The sequence below is a fragment of the Podarcis vaucheri genome, assembly GCF_965113315.1.
Source record: "Podarcis vaucheri genome assembly, chromosome: 2".
NCBI classification, from domain to species: Eukaryota; Metazoa; Chordata; class Lepidosauria; order Squamata; family Lacertidae; genus Podarcis; species Podarcis vaucheri.
Window position 1 is genome coordinate 35,890,489 of NC_138760.1, and position 17,014 is coordinate 35,907,502.

General features: G+C 46.1%; 1 protein-coding gene across 4 annotated transcripts; it reads right to left on the minus strand.

Annotated features, from left to right (window-relative positions):
• Positions 1 to 1,265: 1,265 nt before the first annotated feature.
• Positions 1,266 to 15,038, minus strand: MAFG (MAF bZIP transcription factor G). 4 transcript variants are annotated; one of them, XM_082211163.1, is made up of 3 exons: positions 14,952 to 15,038; positions 7,778 to 7,839; positions 1,266 to 7,692 (listed from the first exon to the last, which is right to left on the minus strand). In XM_082211163.1, exons 2-3 carry the CDS (start codon positions 7,811 to 7,813, stop codon positions 7,240 to 7,242), a joined length of 489 nt encoding a protein of 162 aa, XP_082067289.1. In that variant the 5' UTR covers positions 7,814 to 7,839; positions 14,952 to 15,038; the 3' UTR covers positions 1,266 to 7,239. The 4 variants fall into 4 exon arrangements, with proteins under 4 accessions (XP_082067289.1, XP_082067291.1, XP_082067288.1 ...); XM_082211165.1 differs by lacking the exon at positions 14,952 to 15,038 and adding an exon at positions 14,636 to 14,770; XM_082211162.1 differs by lacking the exon at positions 14,952 to 15,038 and adding an exon at positions 10,001 to 12,295.
• Between the last annotated feature and the right edge of the window lie 1,976 nt (positions 15,039 to 17,014).

Below are 17,014 nucleotides of genomic sequence, written 5' to 3' on the forward strand. Positions count from 1 at the left end.
GGGGCTAATAAGGACTGCTGCCTTCAGACAGAAAGTGTGTACCTCCCAGCAGCACTGGCCAAAACCAAAATACATGGAATTCTGGTGTGATAGCACAGGTTTTATGCATTACATTGTAAATTATGATTTGTTTCTTATGCTAATTTACAAAAACAAATTAATTATGTCTCTTTTACACTACTTTAAATAACTATCATATTGACATATACTGTTTATGTTTTATGTTGTAAACAACCCTTTGGTCTTTCACAAAGGGTGGTAGATGAATTAATCATCATCATCTCAACATCCACTGTGGAGTAAAAACCACCAATAATTTTTTACTGGCCTGGGATATAGGAAGTTTATGATGCTCTGATTTTACCCAATACAAGAGAACAGAAACGGGCATTTGTCTTGTGCTTTGACCTGTTTCTGAATCACAAAGTTGAGGTCAACTGCATTTATGGCCCCATCCTTGGCCCATTTATATGTAAGTCAATCACACAGAATTAGATTGACCTCCAGATTGACTGAAGGACCTGAGCATGTCCATACAAAAGCTAGCCACTCTTAAGCAATTAAATAAAATATAACCATTAATACTAGTCAAACTCTAGCTCCAGTAGTGCAGTACCTTATGTCTGCTTTAGTAAGGAAATGGCTTTGCTGCAATGTTTTTGTTTTTTTTAAGTTACAACTGGCTATTTACAATTGAACAGCATAAAATCAGCAAAGAATTGTTTCTTTTTTATGAAGAGTGGTTTTTTTAAAAAAAAATAGCAGGGTAGTGGATGAGGAAAGCAACAGACTTCATGCTTTTAAAACTTTTTCTAAGTAGTCAAATGTTCCAAGTGCTCAGCACAACTGGAGATGCAGTTCTTTTTTTAAACAATGGAAAAAGGTATAAAAAAATTATTTGATGTCATGAGGGATGACAACACAATTCCACACAGCAGGCAGAACAGCAACATATATGCTAATTGAAGAAAGACTTACAAAGGTAGAAAATATCCATCAAGTGCGGGAAGAAGGCATCAGAAGTGCAAACTTGAGAGAAGTTACTTGGATTGCTTGCAACAAATGGGTAATAATTGCACAAGTATTGTGATAAAATGGATTGTTTGGGAAGTCCCTAAGAGGAAGAAAATTTGGTTTTTTTTTCTACAGCAGGGAAAAAAAGGTACATTCACTGCATGAAATCAACCAAGCCTCAGTCAATTCAGTCAGCAACAGGAAACAAATCTGCCAGTCTAAATTTAGTCAGTAATATCATAGGAACCAGCCTCTTTAAAGATGTTTATTGGTCATATACAAAATAAAGAATGCTTCATATCAACAAACATACACTATATACATAAATAAATTAACAACACCTCCACTGGGGCTGTGGCAACAAATCCCCAACAGTTATCAGATATCTACAGATTGAAAAAGGACAATAATTTAGCAATAAATACTGATTAATTCATTGGGCTCTCCCATTGTATAGAAGAGCCCCAGGACTTGACAATATGCTATTACACCCCTGGCACATAGAATTAATTAATCTCCAGTTTTATTAGCTTTGGAGATTGAGATTATTTATTTATTTATTTATCAAAATACTCCTCTTCCCCCCTTTTTAAGAAACATTTTAAAGCAGCAGTGTATTTCTTATATCAATATGTTGTAAGGACTATCCTCAACATCTGGAGGGTGGGGAGGAAAAGTCCTTAGCCCGTCTCATTAAGTGCTCTGAATATTCTTATTTGTATTGTTTTTCTCCATAATATTCCATTTTGGCAAAGGGTGTAATAAACTCAGAACAAACTGCAGGTGAGGGCAAGAGCAACGACAAGTAGGATTTGCTTTGGAACTCTCTGAAGATAACAACCCCCCTTGCCTTAGCCAGACAGTAACATACCTTCATTGGGGAAGAGGAGACTATTCACTTCAACTGCTCAGTGTTCATACAGGTGACAGCCACAAGTGTCCGGAGCTTGTATACATCAGATAGCGGGAGAGGAAAACATAAATCCTCTTCTCTTGGAAGAACCTGCCTGACGTTCACAGCAAGACTGCCATGAGATACTGTCCTGGTCTCTCAACATGGGGAAGAACCTCTGTTTTAGCAGCCACAGCTACCTGCTACTGCAGGTATCAAAGAAAGCAGCAATGTTATCAAACAGGAAAGGACCTTCCTGTGCATTAGCATTTTTTCTGACAAAATATAGCTTGAGACATCAAGAAGGTGTGTGTGTATGCGTGAGAGAGAGAGAGAAAGGGGGGCTGTCAATAAGTGCTTGCGTTTTCCAGTGGAAGGGAAGGCAAGATGCCGCTGGAGCTCAGCTACAATTCTGAGTGCAGCTTCATCAATACACAGGATGCCAATCCTGTTTAAAGGTAACATATGAAGAAAGCGTAGAAGCATAGACTTGGAAGGAACCTCAAAAGTCATCTAGTCCAACCCCCTGCCAAGGCCAACTTGCAACATCTCTGGAGTGTGCCAAGGGCACAAGAGATGCAAAAAGGAACATCTGACACAAGGAATGCATGACTTTTAAGCATGAATGCATGTGATGCGTGTGTCCATGTGTCTATGCACTCACACACACACAGCTATCCAACCTGAGGGCACATTCCCCATGCGCAAACGCTGAGCAATCCCCACCCATGCCTAAGTGTCAAATACCCTAGTCCTAGCCTGCAGTCTTGCTTGCTTTTTCCAAAGCAAAATAATTGTTCCATAATCAAAGAAATCACTTTTACACAATTCACCACGACATAAAACAAGCCCCCCTCCCCCTCCCCGCCACAAGCCAGCCACATGTGGGCGGAATTATACTTCACGTACTTGCTCTGCAACTAAGTAGAAAGCAAAGCTCCCCACCTGTTGCATCAAACAAAATGCCCCATAATAAAAAAGGAGAAATAAACACACAACACCCTTCACAGCAGAAAAACCAAACAAACAAGCACCTCGAAAACAAGAACCATCACACTCCGAATTCTATATACCAGAAAGAGAAATCAAGGGGAAGGGCTTGAGAGGGGCACCTGGGATGGAAAGAACTCATAAACAGTAGGAGACGGACTGAAACTGGGTGAAGGAAGATGGGAGGTTTGAAGGGCCCCTTGAGTGTTGGAAGATTCATCACTTTCATTTCAATCCTTCCCACTTTCCAAAGCCAGAACATGCCTGATAACACACCTGCTGTATTCAAGGTGATGCACCTGCAACTTCTTCCAACAAACCCAGCTGTGGACAGCGTCTTGCCTCTTTAGGCCTCGGAAAGCGCACGAGTTGCAACTCTAGAGGAGAGACTTTCAGTAGAAGCCCTTCTTGCTATCCTAGATCTAGATGGAAACAGTAGACAACCCATTAAGAGGAAGCAGCAAGGGAAGCCCGGCCAACTCCAGCAAGCTGTTAAAAACTGTTCTGGACAATATGTCCATGATAAGAGTCAACAAGGTTTGTTGAAAAGAAACTTCTACCCCAGAAAGACAGCCCCACTCAATCACTTTCTCATACAAGCTGTGTTTAAATATCAAAGTTACCACCAAAGGTGTCGTCGCCCTGCTTTCCATGGAGCAGTATACAGTACAGAGAAGCACACCAATGCCAATGGAGAGGCAGGTGGAGGTCAGACAGCTGGCATTCAAGAGTTGTTGCTCATCAAGGGAGCATGGCAGCCCATGGAACTGCCCTTCACGTGACTCTCAAAAGCCAGCTATGACGTGACCTAAGATTTCACTTCACACACCACCCCCCCCCCCCCACCTCTCACTTGTCAGTTTGGTGACCAGGAAACCCAAGTTACATGCTATTGTGGTTTCTCAGTTTGACAAGTTTGCATAAATATTGCTTCCTCAGATTACAACTGTTTGGTTTTCACAGAATTTGGATTTCTTTGGCAAGGACTAGAAAATGGAAGGCAATAAGGGGAAGAAAATATGCACAGCTTGAAGATGGCAGGGAAAGGTGTACAGAGAGGTAGAAGGATTAAAAAACAATAAAAGGTAGGACAGCTCTGGACCCAGCAATCCTACATAATCAATCCTCCAATGGTTTCTAAACCTTTTAAACCAGGAGTGAGAGACATAAATCCCTGGAGCCTTACCAGACCTTACAAGCTCACATCAGACCCACAGCAGCCCTAACATACTCCATACAATTCAATCTTTTTCAGGTCGGACACCTAACAGCCTTAGTAGGGGAAAGGTGCTGCCTTGCCAATAGCAGCCTCTTACCTATTCTTTCTAAATATGCAGTATGGAGTAGTCAATATGATTTTTGGTGGAATCTCCAGCAAAGCTAAGTGTGCATCCACACCAGAGCTCTTTTGTTATTTAACCCCACCCCACACCGCTCTTTTTCCATTTGCTCTTCCTTGTCCCTGTACTGCCAACTGCATATTTGCAGTCTACACATTCAAAAGACAGCAGAAAAGCACCCCAGGTTGCCATGTCGAAAGAATGGTTGTGATATTTACAAGAACCACTGGTGGTAGAGAGCAGCCCTGTCTTTACATTGCAAACAGCAAGCTAGCAGTTGGAAAGAGCTCAAGAAGAGGACTTTCGACAACTAATCCTCATTTAAAGCTTTGTTTCTTTCTTGCACCTAGGAGATGTTCTAGGCAGTGAAATTCTCACACTGAGTGGGTTATTCGGAAGATGACTCCAGGGAATTAATTTTCAGCAAACTGAGATGGAAAAAAACATTTTCAATGGAAATTGTTGAGTGCTGTCCCTGGGTATCTGCTGGGTAGGAATTTGGCCCTTCAGCTTATACGAATTTGACCTCTTTGCTTCAAAATTGGCCATGAAGTTTTTCTCTTTAGCCGTGAAGGCCAAATCTAGTAGAATGTCAGTTTGGAAGGCCACCGGATTCTGTACTGCCCAGCCTGAGCTATGCAAGTTTCTCGATCCTGCTGGCAATATCGTAACAGCTGGAGGGTTCTAGTGTCTGCCAATTATAATGCTATTCTTATGCTGCTTCAGTCAAGATTTCTGAACGTGGTCTTGACTAGGACTCACTAGCTGTGCTTGCTCTGAAGAACACTGTTTTCTAGGCAATGCCCCAAGTTTTAAGCGCACACCTAGAGAGATAGCCTGACAAATATATACTGCCAAAGTCCCAACATGCTCCTCTTGATAATGGGATGACAACCTGCTCCCTGTGAACCAAACACTTCTGGGTAGCAGCACAGAAGGCAGGGCAACTCCTCCTCTCAGAAAAGAGCAGGCTGCCAGAAGGTTCTTCTTTGGAGAAACTCGTGACCAGGCTTCCAACAACACCTTATGAGTATCCAGAAAATAAATAGTAAAGCTGGATTTTCCTGGGTCACACTGACAATCACACATTCATGAATCTCTATGGAGTTTCCATTGGCGCTTCCCAAGTACTTCTCAACATGCCCAAGAATAGAAAACAACAGCCAGGAGGTAAGTTGATGGTAGCACTGACAGCAAAATAATTCTTCCCAAGGAATGAACCTAGATGTATGCAGCCTGTGGCCCAACCCTAGGAAATACTGGAGTTAGTTACATTGCCAGCTCCACTAACTGATTCATGTTGCTGCAGCGTGGGCAGTGGCCTCCTCTAACCAACCTTTTTTACATGTTGGGACTGACCATTGGAGACCCAGTATCCACAGGAAAGCAAACTCTGTGATGCAAAGTGGCATGGGGAAGGCAAGAGTGTCTGCCAGTTATAATTTATGCCAGGCATAGGCAAACGCGGCCCTCCAGATGTTTTTGGGGACTACAACTCCCATCATCCCTGACCACTGGTCCTGTTAGCTAGGGATGATGGGAGCTGTAGTCCCAAAACAACTGGAGGGCCGAGTTTGCCTATGCCTGATTTATTCAGTTTCAGCAACACCCTAGAAGAGCCAATTGACCTCAGACTTCAGCAGCCGAGGAAGTGAGGCCATCATAAACAGATAAACCTTCTAATGAGAGGATCGTCAGAAAGTCATTGGGAAATGCCCAAGAAAGCCCTGCCCTCAGCCCAGGAAAAGCAAAAAAAAGAATGCTCACAGGACATCCACACAGCAAAGATGGCCATTGGCACCATCACATCACAGCGCCACACAAGACCTCAGAGCACAGACAACTAAACACAACAGGAGCACAAAAGAAGCGGGTGAGGAGTTCAAGAATAAGTCACTTTTGGTACAATTGCAAAAAGATATCAAACAGGACTAGCCTTTTTTTGTCTCCCCCCCCCCACATTATTTATAAATAAAAGTCTGATAACTCTTTATAAAAAACAACCTTGGAGCCACAAAGACTTAGCGAGAAACTTTTAAAATTTGCTTTTCTTTTTCTTTTCTTTTAAATTAGCAAAGTCTCCAGGAATATGACAGTCAAATATTCTCACCCTTCTCAGGTTAAAAAGGGAGACTATTAAATCCAAGTTGTTCATCCAGTTTTAGTTTTGAGACTTAGATCATTTAAGAATTCTTTCAAATGAATGTTTCTCTCTTAAATAAAGGGCTATTTAAAACCACATAGACTTGTGTAAACCATCACACTAGAGACACTTGATACTCTCCAAACACAGGAAACAACTAGTGATTTTGGTCTTGTTCAGTGCAACACATTAGGCACAAAACCGGCCTGTAGTCTCCAGGGTAGAACCTGCCTTTTACCTGACAGGCAGGCTACAACAGTGCCCATTCCTGGCTCCTTTCCCTTCTCAGCAGCACAGACACCAGGAAACTGCAGTTTTGCCCCTTCCCTCCCCTTTTAGGAAAAGTCCTAAGGAATCCCACCTTTAAACATAAAAGGCGCAACTAGATGTTAATATAAACATGGTTACACAAACTACCCCCATTATAGCCACTGATACCAAGCAATTTACAAGCAGCAGACTGGACAGCTGACACACAACCCTGGAAGAATGGTATACGTCATCACTGACAGCAGGTCTTCCAACTTTCTATGACCTCTGCCCTCCCCCCTTTGGGCGATTTCTCTCCCCAAGAATTTATTCCATGCTGCTGAGAATCTCTTTGGCTAGAGTACCGAGGTCCTTCAGTCTCTGTCCCCAGAATACCTCTGGGTGGAAGGTTCTGCTCACACAGAAGGGTTGCATTACCATCAGTCACACCAACCAGAACAAAGCTAAAAACAAAGGGACCGCAGTGACAAGCAGGCCAGCGTGTGCCTGTGTGGGCTAGGCCATCTGGGAGAGGGTTGTGCTTTGGGAATTCCGGATGAGCTTTGTGCCTAACTGCCCTGCACACACAAGCCCAGGCAGTGCTCCTTTCACTAAGACCGGGCGTCCGTTTTGGATTTCACTATTGTGATGACGCTGGTGGTGGCAACCTTGCCGGGCACAAGGGGCCCCATGCTGGCGGCAAGGGGGCCCCGGGCAGGGGTGACAGGGCTCCGGGCCACGGTCCGGGCGAAGTTCTGCAGCGCCTCGTACTTGGAGCGCAGGGCATCAAGTTCCATTTTCATGCTGGCATTCTCCGAGGCCAGTTTCTCCACCTCCTGCTGAAGTTCTGCCTTCTGCTTCTCCAGCTCCTCCTTCTGTGTCACCCTCTTGACACGGCAGCTGGCGGCGTAACCCCTGTTCTTCAGGGTCCGCCGGCGTTGCTTTAGCTGGATGATCTCCTCCTTGGACAAGCCCCGCAGATGCTGGTTCAGCTCCCGCACAGACATGGTCACCAGCTCTTCATCTGTCAAGCTGGTCCCATTCTCACCTGGCTCCCGCTTCACCTGTGGGGACACAGAAGGGAACACATGTATCACGGGAGCTCTGGTAGTGTCCACGGACGGCTCAGCCCCACTCGTGCCCCATTACCTTCAAGGCTTTGTTTCCTTTGTTGGGGGTCGTCATAACACGCAAGCCTTCACAGTCAGATTCTGCAAGAAAAGAGAACGGCCAGAGGTCACCATCAAACTCAAGATCCTGAGCCCTCATTTACAGATCTCTACTTATCTGGCTCAGGAACCAGGCAGGGAAGTGGGCAGGGCTCCCTGCTGGAACAAATCCCTATGCACTCCACGCAGCATGAACCAAACAGAGACTTACAACAGCTCCTTGCCACCTCTGTCCCTACCAGCCCCACAGTTCTCTATAATACATGAAGGCAAATGGCAGGGGGGAAATTAAGAACCCTGGGAGGAGCCAGAGCAGGATGAAGCCACATTTAAAAATAGCCTGGCAGCCAGGGTCCTGCACGCCTGTGCTGAGCCAGTCATGCTGACTCAGCATACTAACAGCCTTGCTTACAGCACATGCTTCGTAGTATAACCAAGCAGGAGAGTTGTAGCCCAAGAGGCTTGCCAGGGAACCAGCCTGTCTCTCTTTCCATGATTGGGCTGAAAGCTACACGAGCTACGATGACACCCCATAAACTAGAGAGTTTGTGTGGGAGCAGTCTTCATAAATACTCCCTATGACAGAAGCTGGTGCATATGGATTGACCCAACCTGTCTCAAGTGTTTCTTTGTCTGGGAAACTGAATAGCAAGACACAGGGGGTGGCAGGCAGCGAGAAGAAGGAATGATAGGGAGCATATAGGCTCCTGGAAAACTGCCCCTAAGGGACTCAACATTTGGGAGCCATTTTTGGGTTGGAGGAAATGCACAAGTGTGTGTGTGTGTGTGTGTGTGTGTGAGAGAGAGAGAGAGAGAGAGAGAGAGAGAGAGAGAGAGAAAGAGAGAGAAAGAAAGAAAGAAAGAAAGAAAGAAAGAAAGAAAGAAAGAAAGAAAGAAAGAAACTGGACAGTTAGTAGATGGGGTTCAAATAAATAAATAATAATAAGACTACAAATTCTAGAAGATACATCCAGCATAGGCAATGTTTAGGAATTATGGGAGCTGTAGTACAGGGTGCAAGATTAGGAAAGGCTGGCTTACTGGTTTCATGTCGCTATGTTCTAAGCTTCCAGAATGTGTGTCGCTAGGGCAGTGTTTCCCAACCGGTGTTCCGCGGCACACTAGTGTGCCGTGAGACACCGGCTGGTGTGCCGTGGGAGGGAGGCGGGCGAGTCGGGCGGCGAGAGGCGGCGGCGGCGAGGATCCGCGTCGAGCCGGGGGCGGCTCCGCGGTGGTGGTGCCGAGCGGCGGGGCAGCGCGCGCAAAAGGGAGGAGCGCGAGACAGCGGAGGAGGAGGAGGCCAGCATGTCCGGGCAGCAGCAGCAACAGCAGCAGCAGCAACTCCCGGCGACGGCTCCTCCTCCGCCCGCTATCGCCGCCACCAACAACAGCCGCCGCCGCCTCAGCTGCCGCCGTCCCTCAGTCCCTCGCTCTGCTGCCTCCTCCCACCCCGGCAAGGGGAAGGGAAAAAACGTTCACTTTTGTGCGTCCCTCCCGGCGTGACGCTGCGCGCTGACGTCACGGGGCGGGGCTTTAATGGTGGTGTGCCGCGAGATTATTTTCCGGTAAACAGGTGTGCCGTTGCCCAAAAACGTTTGGGAAACACTGCGCTAGGGAAATCTATGCCAAACGCAACTTTTTTTAGAAAAAGTTTAAAGATTCTCAAGATTCCAGCAATTATGATTTCAGAAATAAGCCTGGGAAGTGTAATCAGGTTTTTATAGTTAAAGCTCAGGAAATCAGAAGGCAAATTAAAGAACCCACACTGATTATACTTTTACATTTAGTAATTTTACATCCATTGTGTTAGTCTAGCGAGAATAAAATTCAGCGTTGCAATGCCAGAATTCACAAGACACATGGGACAGCAAGTACATTTGCAAGCAAATTTTTACTGCCGAGTACATTATTAGAATGTTCTTTTTGAAACCAGCAGACAAAAGTGGATTCATAAAAAAGACATCACATACAGACATGCCTTGGTGTAGCTGTCGGTATAAGCCAGAACAGTCCACCACATATCACAAACAAAAAAGAAAGCAGAATCTTGTAATGCTACTCTTAAGGCTTAATCTGGAACTTTATGCAACACTAGTAATGTTCTGCTGCAGAAGATCTGGGATTGCAGCAAGAGATGAGTCGTGTCTTACAGGTCACATGCATCCCCAAAATGCACACACACTAGGCATCATAAATACTATACCTTTGGCTACTTGTCTGGAATAGTTCAGAAGCCACGGTTTTTCCCTAAGCAAGAAGAAAATCTGCTGGTGTGGCCAAGACTGTTTCAGGGACAGAGGAGTCACTATGTGCATCCAGACAGGGATGTTTTTACATCCACCTCCCACCAGGCACATCATCAGCACTTACATGGCATAATAAATGCCTCTCCCACACAGCCCATGTTCTTGTTTGTTAAATGCATAAAACATCAGTTCACATTTATAGCAGAGAATTAAGACAAGCTAGTGTCAGCAAAAGCCAAGGAACGGTCCCCCAGCAGCACCCCCAGAAGGGATGGCTTCAGCGCTTTCCAAGATCACTAATAGGCCAGCAACAACTCTGATATTCCTAGAGCACCGAAAACTGCTGACAAGCAAAGTGCTTATGCCCAAAGGATATGGCTGTGGTCACTGATTAAAGGCTTACTGCACACTAACACAGTGGGTCCCAACTGTCTTACTAGAGGGACCTACCAACTTATTTTTGTCTTTAAAACTGACAAGTAGGTTCCAAACAATTACTGATCTTGAAGGAAAATACACTTAGCTTGCTGCACTATAACATCCAAAACCTGATTGCAGGCAGTATTGGGACTCGCCATTTGGGAGTCAGCATTCTAAAAATACATGGGGGGAAGAGACATTAATTGCTAGTTAAGTTTTTTAATTCAGAGAATAGACTAGGAGGAACACAGTATTGCCACCCCCCAAAACACAATTTGCAACAGAGCAAAGGCTTCCCTCTGTCATCACGGTAATTCTTTAAAAAATCATGTTCTTTCAATACTGGTAAAATAAATGCTACAGAATGCACAAGTATGCCTCTCAACAGTATATGCTTTCATTTTTCTGACTTTGCTCCATTTAAAAACCATGTGCAGTTATAGGTCTCCAGCAGCAGAACTGTAAACGAAAGTCCCCCACTCACTGAATAGCCACAGTACTAGAACTGATAATCCAAACACAATCTCCTTCTCCCGTTGTAGGATTTTCTTTTAAGACATGTGAGAATGTATTAGGCATCATTGCAAGCATTCATGTGAGAGTGATCTGAACATTTCTAAAGTACAGAAACTGCTTAAGCAAAGACCCATCATACGTTTGTAAATCCAGCAGAAGTAAGGAAATAATAAGATTCACCATGCCAAGTATAAGTGATGTTCCACAGATATCCCAGGCAAGAGATACTTAGTGGGAGAGTAAATACGCTTAGTGCCCTGCCCAGCCAACTCAAAAATGTCTTTCATAGGGCAAGTCCAGGACTCTAATATAATGTCTAGAGATCAATGTTTAGAATGTGAAGTTACTTATTATAATCTGGGAAGAGAAGAGATGACATAAATGCTGCCTGGAAATAATCTTTAGTGCTCATAGTTCTCTTTCATTGCACAGGAAATTATTGGGGAAGTCTATGTTGTGAGAAAAAGATGAGACACAGCAAAAAAAAACCTCAGTCACTCTAATGGGTCAAAGCATGAAGATACTTGAACTCATCTTTGTATATGAGACTTAGGCATCTTAGTTTCATCAGAAGGAGTAATGTGTGCTGCGTCTCTGCCTAGGAGAAGCACAACTTTCATTACTAGAAAGATTTTAAAAGGCCAAAAGAGGGCAGTCAAGAAGTGGAATCCCCACCAAACTTAGCGTGTTCTGTACCCAGCATAAATTGGGATGGCACCAGACCCTTCTACAGCCCTGACTTGCTGGCCACAGAAGGACTTATTAACATCATGCAAGGAGGACGGCCAGAGATAACTGGCATCCAGACAGAGACAAACTTGGTCTAACTCCCCAGACTGCTGATTTCTCAGCTTTTTGACAGCTTCTCGAAGAAAGATCACACTGGAAAGTGCCAAGTGCGACGGCTGCAAAGGGAAAAAGTGCAACCTCGACACATTTTGCCAAGCTCAAAAGGCCTGCACTCAGCACAAGCACCGCCAATTCTTCGCTCACAACAGAGCTGACAGCAGAGCGCATGATTCAACACAGGCCCCATTCTCAACATTCCTGATTCACAGAGCTGTGCCATCAAACTAGTGTAAACATGGTGACGTCACCCATTCCAGGAGCAGAGACAGCCCCATCAGAGGAGGCCCAGCTGCAAGGGATGAGAAAGGAGATGGGCATGACGAAAACAGCAACGGGAGGCTTTTCAACAGGTGAAGTATGAACAGTACTTTCAACACTACACTGTACATATCTGCAAGTATATGACTTTCATGTGTTTTATGAGGGCTTGTCCATATATAACTTCTCACTTATGGAAGATTTAACCTGAAAGTAGATGCTTACCCAGTTAAGACTTCAAGAAACATAGAGTCACTAGAGAATTCTGTCTCCTCAAAGCAGACATGACTGGCCCCAGCAATATCCCCACTATGCTTAGAAAGTGCCTCAGAACTGCTGTTTACACAAGTTTTCTTCTTACTCAGCAGAACTGAAGGGGACCAAAAATCAGTAACCTGACCTCTTCCTACCAGACTGCCAGACTCCTTAGTTATGATCACTGAGGAGCTCATCATATTTATAATTACAGTAAAACTGAGCTTGTTCATCTCTCTCCACACCTTTGAATCATTATTTTCAAGTACTGTACAATGCTTCTAGACAAGGCACATCTATTTTGCTTCCTATTTGCCACAAGCTTTGTAAGTCACTGCAATTATCTAAATATCCAAGGGATAATACATTGTCCAGGTTGCCATGTCAGACACCCAGAATGAGAATCAAGACAGCTGTTCATCATCTCCTATCCTGCTACAATGAGACCAAGAAAGAGACATGCTACGCATCAGTCTGTTAGGAACACTAGGTTTGAAGTATCCTTTTACAGAGAATGGAATCAGACTAGATTAACTTTCTCTGTCCTTCTAACATTACCGTTTTAGAATTGGAATCAGTTTGTGGAGATCTCCGTCAAAAGGACATCAAACCGCAGCTAGCTATTGTCACACAAACCATCTCCATATAATCACAATCTAAATATCTATGACATACTGATTAAGTTGCCCAGTCCCCAGTAGCCAAGCCGCTCTCAAATTGGCAGAGGACAGATTGCCCTCCAGAGTTGTGGCTGTAGACGATAGCATGCTTCAGCTAGCTTCACTGTGGGAACTTCACACAAGGGACTCAGGGTAGGACAGCATGCACTTGTTGCACAGACGTGCTCCATTATACAAATCAAGCAGAGCTGTGCAGGCACAAACAAGGGAATCTGCATCGCTGTGCCCTTCCCACTTCAGTGTGACAGCATGCCAAGCACCTTCACAGAGTCCTTGAGGACATCGTGCCTGTCTGACAAAGACGGCATAGACAAGGAGCAGCAATTTCCATAAAGGTATTCAGGAACTACCATTTTACAAAGTCTATAAAGCTAGCCAAAACAGTAAAGTTAAGACCTACATGTACAGAGAGAGTGAGCACTGAGGACATGTGAGCAGACAGGGCAAACATACATACTGATATAAATCTACAAGCACTTAGGAATGGGTCTCTCACAAAAGTTCTGCCAAGTAACCCTTTTTCTCTCTCTCCCTCATACACACACACACACACACACACTCCCCACATACAGTTACTTCTGTCCTAATGCACATAAACTGCACATGGATATACACTGTATGACATATGCTCAGAAAGCTACAGTTGTCACAACATTTTGAATGCAAGCAAAATACAGACAAGTAGCAGAGAGGAAGAATCTCAGGTGAATCCCCTTCCCAACCATCTCCTGAACTTGCACCCTTCTCTGCCTTATCACCCAGTGAGAAAGTGAGTCAGCAAGTCACCCTCTCTCCCCCAGCTAACCCTTTTGACAGGTCCCATCAGCCGGTCAGCCCCTACCTCCCTTTGTGCAGCATATACCTAGTGGTGACCTCATGTTGATGAGTCAGCAGTGTCTGGGCTCTGCACACAGCAGGCTGTGCCAGGGGATGCAATGGGGTGATTTAGATCCCCCCCTCCAATCCCGAATACTCTCTCCATTTCCCCCTTCCTGAGCCCCACCCCACATAGACTCACTCTTTCCCCCACCCAGACACCTGATGAGTCAGCACGGCAAGCCCTTTAACATTAGCAGACATGGCTGCACATCCCTGGAGACACACACAAGTGTGTAGGGAGCAGCTTCCCCCCCCCACTCTAGGCAGGGGAGAGGGCGCACCTGCCCGAAGAAACGGAATAATAAGGTGCCCAACTACTTTTTCATCCCCCACTACTTGAGAAGCAAACTCAACAACAATAAGGATCGAGGCAAAACCGGGGGTGGGGTGGCAATGGCATTTCTCTCCTCCTAACGACAGCGGTGGGGAAATAAATACGGCCACCCACGCCGCAGAAACCCCTCAGAAGGAAAGAAAGGGGGGAAGCCACCCACCCATCTGTCAGCAAAAGAAAATGAAGTCAACGAGCAGAGGAGAAGAAAGGAGGTGGGGAAACGAAGATCGGCTGCTGAAATACGGAAGCCCGCTCACCTAGACCCACCTATCCCTCCCCCCACACTATATTATCATTATCTCTCTCTCATACACACACACACACCCGAGCGCGCCAGAACATTCCCGGGTGGAAATTGGGGAGGGGGGCCCATGCTCCTGTCAACATAAGTCTCCACCTACATTGCAAGAGTCGCTTCTTCAGATAATAATCATGAAAATAAATAAACACCGTGGAGAGAGAAACGCTGAACTCCACGGCGCCCGAAATTCCCGGGCGCAATTGGAGAGCGAGAGGCAGGGCTCCCCTTAAAAAGACCCCCCCTCCCCGCTTCTATGTCAGACGCGCCCCCCCCCCGCGCTTATTAATGCTCGCTCGCTCCCTCCCTCCCTCCCTCGTGGAGAAGGGGGGGGGGTTGGCGGCGGCGCTGGCTTGCCTTCCTCCCTCTTCCCCCAAAGGTGGAACCGGGCACCCCAGGCCGCCCGCGCAGTCTCTCACCCTCTCCGCTCGGTGCCGCCGGGGGAGGGGGGGAGCCGGGGCGGGGAGGGGGGGAGGCCGCCACGCAGAGAGGGACCGAGAGTCCGGGGTCCGCCGCTGCCGCCGCTCACGGACACGTCACGTGATGTTTGGGTCACGTGCCTCCATTCATGAAGCCGTTCGGTGCAACCGCCCCGAGCCTTAAAGGGGAGGCGCCCGGAGGTTCCCCCCTCCGACGGTTCGAGATAGACGTTCTGAATATCGGCTATATTCATGCGCGGGGGGGGGGGGGTAGGTGGACGGCGGAAATACAGAGGAGCCGGAAGGCAGGAGTGGGGCTGCGGAGCCGGTGGGGAAACAAGTGGCTCGCCTGGCGGGCGAGGACAGAGCCAAGGCTGAGCACCTTAAGCGCGGGTCGCGCCTGCAGCTCCTACGGGGAGAGGGTTGGGGGGGCACCGTCTGGTGGGTAGGCCCCCCGCTGCTTGAGCCATTTGGGGACAAATCCGAGGGAGCCCCGTTGGGCTTCTGGGATTTGAACAAAAGGAATGAAATCAAGGCCGAGGCTTGGAGTCTAATAAACAGCCCGCTAGACGACATCCAGCTTCAGGAAGGGCTTTCACAGACGAGCGATTTCCGCGGGGTGGGCGAAGGACCGGGAACTCAGGGAGCCCCCCGTTTATACCTTCCTTCTTCTGTTGCCTCCTTGGAGAAGAAACTTTTGAGAGGGGGCAGCAGAAGAGCTGTGTGGGAAACCCAGGGCAACATATTCATGTCGTGTAGGCATCCATGCCTTTGTGTGGCAGAGAGCACACCCTAGCCCTGGTTCACAGATTAAAAGTTTGCTAACCACGGATCCTAAGGGAAGAGGAGGTCTGATGGAGCAGACAAATGACCCATCCAGTCTAGCATCCTGTCCTCATATAGTGGTCAACTGGATGCCTCTAGAGGGCCCACGAGCAAGACCCTAGTGCAATAGCGGTCTCCCCATTTCTGATTCGCAGCAACCGGTATTCAGAGGTATTCTGCCTCCAACTGTAGACTTTCCACATGTCAACTGAATCACCCCTATTTTATGGTTGTTGACTCTCAAAAAAAAAAAAAAACACTCTAAAGGTTTAGTGAAAGGGCTTACCTTTACAGAAGCCATACTGGTTCCATTTCATCGAGGCTTGTTCTTCATGCTTGGACATTCTTTAATGAAGTTTTCCATTAGTTTTCCAAGAACAGATGTTATGTTAACCAAACTGTACTTTCTCAGCTCCTCTCTGGATCTCTTTTATAAATGGTGTTGCGTTGACCACTGTCAAGTCCTCCGGCTGATATTAGCAACAAGTTAGATATTCTTGTTCAATCAGCAATATTTACATTTTTGCCTTCCATTTCCCTTACTGGCATGGAAATGGTCAGATTCTGAGGGAAGGCTGCATCAGGCAGGCACATTGAATTGATGTTTTTTTAAAAATGCATCTTCAGCACACAAATATATTTTTAACTGAAGAAAACACTGACATCCCCCTTGCCTATATAGATTTGGTATAACCAGTCTATGAACCTTTGTTAATTTATTCAGAAAGAGATACATGAAAGTATTACTCCCTGCCCTTAAGATGCTGTGATTATTCAGCAGTGAGGGGGAGCAATTTGGCATATTTTTAGAGGCACTGCTCTCCAATATTCTGCATGTTCCAGGATAGAGCCAGGTAGACTGTGGGTCTCAGCCTTGGCTCTCATTAAGCCTTGCTTCTAAAAAAAGTATACTGGTCACTGCTCCATATATAAATTGGTGATGTGCAGACTGGCTGGCATAGGGATAAAAAAGTGAGGAGACAGAGTTGCTGTTTGAAAAGCTGTCCAGTGGGGGATACTTTTTGCCAAAGGGTTCTTTAGTATTTAAGTTTCTAAAACAGCTATTCTGTGGCTGACCCATCCAGATCTGTAAGGCTTAGAATGCCCTTCTAGACACCTTGTAGGATGACTGGCATTTCTTACTCTCTTGCTCGTAGTTGGTACTGTACCTGTTCCGCAACTTTACCACAAGGAGTGTGCCTGAGCCAGCACTTTTGCAATTGATTTTCTCAAGCCAG